Genomic DNA, 7,304 nt, shown 5'->3' with positions numbered 1-7,304 from the left:
AATTAGACACAGTATTCCCTGTGACGCCTTAGTGCACAGAGTACAACAGGAATGCTGCTTCCACTACTTCCCAGCATGGCACCTCCTTTTTTAACAGCAGCTTCACAGGTCAGACCAAGGTAAATTGTATCTGATATGCCCCTCTACACCCTGCTCCATGGCACTGCCACCCAGTCAGCTGGTCTGCACCCTGCCTCATTCACAGGGCTGATTATTCCTGCCTCAGTACAGGCCTTTGGGCATGCACCTATTAATTTATTTTCTGCTTTCTTCAGAGCATTTCTCCACTTCACCTGGCCCCTTCCGAACCTCAACAGCACTGCATATGCAGCCCCCCAGAAATTCGTATCATTGGTAATTTGGGTTATGTGTAAAAATTGCATACACGCAAGTCCATAAACTCTAAAAATAAACTGTAAAAAGGGTACCCTTTAATTCCATTGCCCAAATTTCGATTCGGGATGTTAAAAAAAAATAAGAGTGAGACAGAGAGTGGCTTGGAGCTGTAAGAACACACAGACTCTTTATGCCTTTCCCTGTTTTTTTATTCCAGTTTGTGGACGCACACGATGACCGCAGCCCTTCCTTTCAAGGTTTGCTTTCAAACCCACCAGGTCCCTCCCTCTGCCCCCTCCACCCAGCAGCTCCCAGGACACCGCCACAACCCAGCTGCCTGAACACCAGGGCGGCGCTGGGCGCCTCAGCCCCCGGGGCAGCGCCATGGCGGCGCCCACCACCCCCGGGCCGTCGCTATGGGGACGGCGCCATCTTGGGCGCGGCCCGGGAGGCGGGGAGCGGAGCGGAGCGGAGCGGAGGGGCCATGGACGACTTCCAGGCGGGGGACGAGGTAACGGCCCAGGGGGGCTCCGGCCCCGGTGCGGGGTGCCGGGGGGATGGCGGGGTGTGGAGCCCTGCCGGTGGCGGTGGCGCAGGCTGAGACAAAGCCGGGGCCGTGCCGTGCCGTGCCGGGGGTGCTGCTGCTGCCGCAGGGGGGCCTTTGCCTCGCTGCGGTGGGCGATAGCGAAGCAGCCGTGGGCCTGGCCTGTGTCGTGCGGCTGCGTTAATAAGAGATAATTAACAATTCGAACATCATTGTGATACCTGTTTTTAGAGAAGTGTTCAGGATTACGGAAAAAAAAAAAACCCGCCTTGCAGTTGGCGCTTGTTGCCCGGGAACACCCTTTCCAAACACGGTGTTGGGAACGGAGGGGTGGCTCAAATCACCAAGCTTCTGTGCTCTTCCCTTTTATTTTTGAAAGAAAAAAAAATATTTGGATTGTCTTGTTAAAAGGTGGAGCACTTGTATTGTTTGGCACCTTATTCACGACACACAAATCGCAGTGCTGCATATCAGGGCTCAGTGCCTCACGTATTTAATCCCATGTATGTTTTCATCCTAAACAAGGGGATGGTTGTGGGAAGTAGCAGAGCCCCCCGAACCAAATTCTGAAATTTATTTATGTCTCTCCCTTTCCCACTTTTTTGATAGAAAAACCAGAACTAAATACTCTTGGGAATGTGGTCTGAATTTAATTCATCAAACCAAACTGAATTATGTTTGCTTACTCAGGCATTTCAGAGCAAAGTTCTAGACTTCGTGGAGAAAAAACGCATACAGCTTGTCATCTGGCCTGGCAGCATGCTGCATGTCTGCCAGCGTCTGGCATGCATGTTCTCAGTTTCTGCTCTGTGGGAAAGTATACAGTGATAAATCTAGCTCTTATTTGGGTAAATACAGTGATGCTCCTTAACGTGTAAGCACCTGTAAAATTAAGTAGTGTGAAAATGAATGCAAATTATTAAATCAAAGTCAAGAAGCTGAAAATAAAAGCAAATTTGCTATGCAGTATATGAAAGCTTTGAGGTGTGCTAGCAGGTCAGTGCCTCTGAACAGTTATTAAAAAGGCGTTGCCTGCCCTTCTCCCTTGGCATGTTGCTGCCTTTGTCATGGAGAATACTCAGCTGCTTGCATCTTTCTGAAGTCGAGCATCTCTGAAGCTGTCTAGAGAGTTCACCATCTGACCAAGGCCTGAGTAGGTATAGATGTGTCATCCCTGAACACCCTAATTGTGCTTTTATTCGTGATTGCCAGCTAGAGAAGCTGCGAGACCTTCAAGCGAGAGCTTGGTCAAAAAAGAGAAGTCAGAAGTAAAAGCCTGGGCGCGCACGAGCGTCAGCGGGACTTTGTGGCAGAGCTGCCGTGCCCAGTGTCACCGCGCCCCCATGCTGTTGTGACCAGGGCAGGAGGCTGGCTGCCTGGCTGTGCTGCTGCCAGCATTTGAGAGCCAACAAAGGGCATGGTAGCAGCTGAGGGACTAGAACAGAAAGGTATCCTAACCGTGCGGGAGAACAGGTACCAGTTTTAAGGTCAGTAAAATGCTGGGGCCTTCCCTGTGCAACTTCCCCTTGCTTCATCTCTGCTGCCTGAAGCCCGAGAGAATGATGAAGGTGGTAGGAAATGCAGAAGCTAGATTTCCCCCTCTTTTCAAGCAGTTTTCTTTGTATCCCAGCTGAAATTGTAGTGACAGCTTTTCCTTGAGCTGGGAATCGATGCTTTGTCCACATCACTGCCCTGAAGATGTGGGTTTCACTTAACCGTGAGCCGTGTCTGTGCACTGAGGTTATCTCTGCAGCCCGGTCAGTGAACCATAGGCATTAATGCTTATTGTAAGATGGGCTTATACGTGTATGGAAATGCTATACGTATTATTTTAAAGTACTTTCTAGTTAAAATTGGAAAACTTTGACTTAGAAGTCCAGCCGGCGTTACTTCGTCTGTTACTTTCCATTATTTTGTTAAGAACGTTCACTTGACTGGATTCAGGTAAGTATGGTTAAGTTATGAGCAAAAAAGGAAGAGTAGGCATCATCTGACTTGCAATCAACCTATCAAGCATGAATTAAGCTTGAAGTCTATTTTCTTTACAAAGCTTGAACTGTGTAAATGGCAGAATGCGTTCACTGATGATTTACAATTTTGCTTCTTTGTAGACTTCCTTTGTCGTTGATGAAGTCAGTAACATCATTAAGGAGGTAAACTAACATTCTCACTTTGGTGTGAAAGGATGGTATGTTGTGTGCTGTGTGCTAAAAAAGCATTCAACAAAATCTGGTGACTAGTTAGAGGCAGGTTATTATGGAAGTGTAGGTAATCATTGATTAATTTAACCACTGTGCACCCTTTAAGTGGAAATGATACCTAGCTGTGGTTGTGATGTGTATTACAAACCCAGAAGATGATTGAAATAATTTCCCCTGCTCCTCTCTGCAGTATATGCCTACTTCTAGGCAGCTGTTGTATGCTAAAGCCTGTACAGATTGCATGTTACCAAAGCATAAAACCTGTGTTCTCTACGAACTGTCTGCATATGCATGTTACTGTGGTCTTCTGAGATGCTTTTCCTCTTAAACAAGTTGTTTGAAACAACTCTTCTGGTTGTCACAAAACCTGAATTTCCTGTCCACAAATTTTCTAGAGAGGTTTGGGTTTTGCATCTAGAGTTCCTCTCCTAGAGCAGACAAGCACCTTTTTTTTTAACATGTTGCAAAACAACCAAAAGATCAGACTTCCTGTAAATTGTCTAGGTGTGCTCTAATACCTGTTCCTGTCCCTTCTGAATCTGAAATAATTTTGTGGTTATTTTTTAAACAATTTCTGGAAGAAAAAATATATCAATGAAAAAACCTGCAACTTTAATGTACTTTTGTGCCTTAAAAGGGAACTCTCCTCATTAGGAAAATGGACTGTTTGGCTAAAGGCTTCTGTTCTGGTAGTAGCCAGTAATTACATGGGTATTTTTGTTTTGATTTTGTTTTCCAAAAATGATTTCTGCAAAATCTGAAGACCATTTCCAAAGCAGAATATGTGTGGATGGGCCATCATTCTGTGCATTTTTTTCAGTCTCTTCCAGACTGTTTAAATGCAAGACCCTTTTCATAAGTCTGGCTCCAGGACATTAGGATAGGAATTAGAAAGGAAGAATCGAGATACCACAAAGTGAGAAGAGGAAGGAATATATTGTTGTACCTTCTGTGCCTGGCTCAAACTCTGAACTACAAGATCTGTAACATTTGAAAACAGTTCCAGCAATCTGTACGGACAAGTAGTATTTAGGATATTTTCTACGAGTACCATGTCTCATCCTCAGTGTTCAGATGGATAAACGGGATCCTCGTGGAGTGACAACAACGGGGCTTATTTTGTGTTTGTCACCAACAGGCCATAGAAAGTGCCATCGGTGGCAATGCCTACCAGCACAGCAAAGTGAACCAGTGGACAACAAGCGTGGTGGAACAAACTCTAAGCCAACTCACGAAGCTGGGGAAACCCTTCAAGTATATCGGTGAGCTCTACTTTGTTTTCTGTTTAAGTGGGTAGACAGCTAAGAATTTAACAACAACACTGCTTAGCTAGAACCATGGCTATTAACTACTCACAAGCACGTATGTACTGTGCTAAGCATAAATGTAGCTAGATGGTAACTGATGATAACAATAAACTAATAAAAGCTTCTCTGCTGACAAACAGTGACCTGTGTGATTATGCAAAAGAATGGTGCTGGGCTACATACAGCGAGCTCTTGCTTCTGGGACAACTCCAGTGATGGTAAGGAGCAAAACTGTTGGATGCTTCAACTTACAATGTTAACGCCAGTCCCCTGGAGACTAGGCCGTGTCAGTTTTCAGAGTGCTATTGTTCTGGAGCAGTAGCATACAGCATGGCCTTTTTTCCATGTGGCTGTGATGCTAACTCTCCTAATACATGAAACGCTTTGCTGTTGTGCAAGCTACAATCTTGAGATTCTTAAACAAATCTGCATACAAGAGCATGCATTTTCATATTAATCACTGTAAGTGTCTCCTGTCTCTGAAACTTTTTTTTTTTTTGTCTTTGTAGGAACTTGTACTGTGAGATGGGAGAATAAGACCATGTATTGTATTGTCAGTGCCTTCGGACTTGCAATATGATTGCCTTGGAATCGGTCATCCCTCAACTCTTTTCTACTCCAGCACTTGATTCCATCTCAGCTCAAACTGTGAATGCACTGAACAACTGGTTTTAATATACTTTTTACGTAACTTTTTTCAAATGTGAAAACATGCTGTTACATGGTTTATGTTTGTACTTGGTATCGTACCAGTGTCGCCACGCTGTCTTAACACTTCAAGAACTTCTCTTTAAGGTGCTAAATCTGAAATCTGCTGCAGTGTAAACACTTTCTCTAGATTTCTTTTTTAAGACCAATATAAATAAGACACTGACTTTCACACTTTGTACTCTTGGTTAGCATTAAATTATTGAAATTCATAACCATTGGTGTGACTTGTTTGAACTTAACCCTTCTGAAATTTTTTAAGAGTTCCAGTTCCCCTTCGTAAGCTGGCTAGCATGTTTCTTGGGAATAGTAGCAAGCAGTCCTTCCCTCTTCAGGCCCAGGCAATAAAAAACACTCACCCACCCCAATTCTCTGGTGACTCTGTGCTGACACAGCCTCCTAGATTCAATCCCTATACATGTTCAAACTGGGTTACTTGGATAAGAAAATACTATAAGTAAAAATGTGTTTAAGTGGTAGTCATTCACAAGAAGGGAAATAAAACCAAGATACGATATAAAGATATAAAACTTTATTCTGAGTATTTAACAATGCTTATGCACACGAAGTCTTCAAGAAACCCAGTACTCAACTTTTGCTTGAAATACTTGTTTTGCTTCATATTCCATACTAGGATGATGTTTTCCAACATAATGGACAATTTGCTATCATTAACACAATTTCTAGACAGAATATTTAACACGTCCCCATGCACACTTTTTCAAAGCAGCATTTAATTTACAGCTTCTCATTAAACAGAGCATTTATCTTACACATTTTATACCATTTTGGTACACAAATATTCCATATTTTATCTTAATTTTACATATTTACAAACCTCTAAAATTTTTACAGTAACACAAAGGTTATTACTGGCATAAGCAAAAAAAAAAATGGGCAAAAACTAGGTGGTTATGGATTCAAGGTTGTGTTTTGGCTCAGAGATAACCGATCAAAACCTTTTCTAGCTGGAAACACCTTTCCATTTCTCCCCCATATTAGTTCCGCAGGTCTGATGGACTAGCTCTTCCTTACTGCATGGAGCCCTATGCTTCCTTCCTATTCTTCGCCAGCCCTAGGAATTGCAACTGCATTTTTAAAGCACATACTACATGTACATAAAACCGCTGCCATTAATGGGTTCATACTCAATTATAATCGCTTTCTTAAGAGTCTGTCTTGAGCACAATGTACATGGAAGTCTTGCAGTTATTTAATAGAAAGCATCTCCTGTAGGGCAGTACCTCTATACGCTGTGAGGCCTGTTTGTATACTTTTCTCATTTTACACAGCTCCAGGAGGGCTGGAGATACTGAATTCCTTTAACTGTAGCTAAAGGAAAGCCAAATTAGTTTCTTACCCAGATCTCCTCTGTTTTACCCTTAGGTTACAACATACTACTCAGCAGTGAATTTATGCCATCTACTCCGAAGCTGTTGGCAATCCATTCTGTAATATTCCTCAAATACTGCCTCTGCTTTCCAATTGTTCACTGATAAGGGGGGTGAAATCAACATTTCTTGCTAGCCGAACTACCTGCTTCACTGCTTTTGCTTTTTCACTATGCATTGAATTTGACATGACAGTTCTTCAACCAACCTTACCATTGCACTCTAGCACATCTAAAATACAAAACTATTTTGTATGGCAAACATTGCTCAAATATAATCTCTAAAAAAAATTAGCAAGGAAATTATTTTTGGTGAGATACTTACTTGCAGTGCACATTTCCCTATCTCAGCTCTCCTGTTTTCATTTTGAATGCAGTCATGTAGAAAAGTGAGGGTAGACAAAATGGCAAGTAAAATGGGCTGAAAACAGCTTTGGAAATCATTATTTCACAGTTAGATCAGACATGTTTTTCGTTAATGAGTTCACAAAGCATGACACTATTTCAGGGTCAAGTGTAACAACCAACTCCAACTGTCGTAAGAAGCAGTATACTTTGCACACTTGTCAAATCAAGTATTTTATCAATTCAAAACAGCACAGAAGAGAATTAAACAATATGAGAAAGATTTGAATACATAAGGATCACGTAAATCAATTTTTGAAGACCTAATTCCTGTACTCGCTTCAATGGAAGTCAAAGGGGCTTGGGATACACAAACATTGTCTAGCTGGCTTCAGAGTCTGACTCTGCAAATTCAAACACCCGTATGCACCAAGAAAAATCATCTAGGGAATAATAAAATGAGAACGGTATCT

General features: G+C 42.5%; 1 protein-coding gene across 1 annotated transcript; it reads left to right on the top strand.

Moving 5' to 3' along the window:
* The first annotated feature begins 792 nt into the window (after positions 1-792).
* Positions 793-5,162, top strand: DYNLT1 (dynein light chain Tctex-type 1). Its single transcript, XM_084283499.1, has 5 exons — positions 793-847; positions 2,992-3,033; positions 4,220-4,343; positions 4,529-4,606; positions 4,898-5,162. Exons 1-5 carry the CDS (start codon positions 821-823, stop codon positions 4,966-4,968), a joined length of 342 nt encoding a protein of 113 aa, XP_084139625.1. The 5' UTR covers positions 793-820; the 3' UTR covers positions 4,969-5,162.
* Positions 5,163-7,304: the final 2,142 nt, after the last annotated feature.

Source organism: Netta rufina (assembly GCF_964035555.1).
Source record: "Netta rufina genome assembly, chromosome: 3".
NCBI classification, from domain to species: Eukaryota; Metazoa; Chordata; class Aves; order Anseriformes; family Anatidae; genus Netta; species Netta rufina.
The sequence above is the reverse complement of the archived record's forward strand: the minus strand, read 5'-3'. Positions and strand labels throughout refer to the sequence as shown.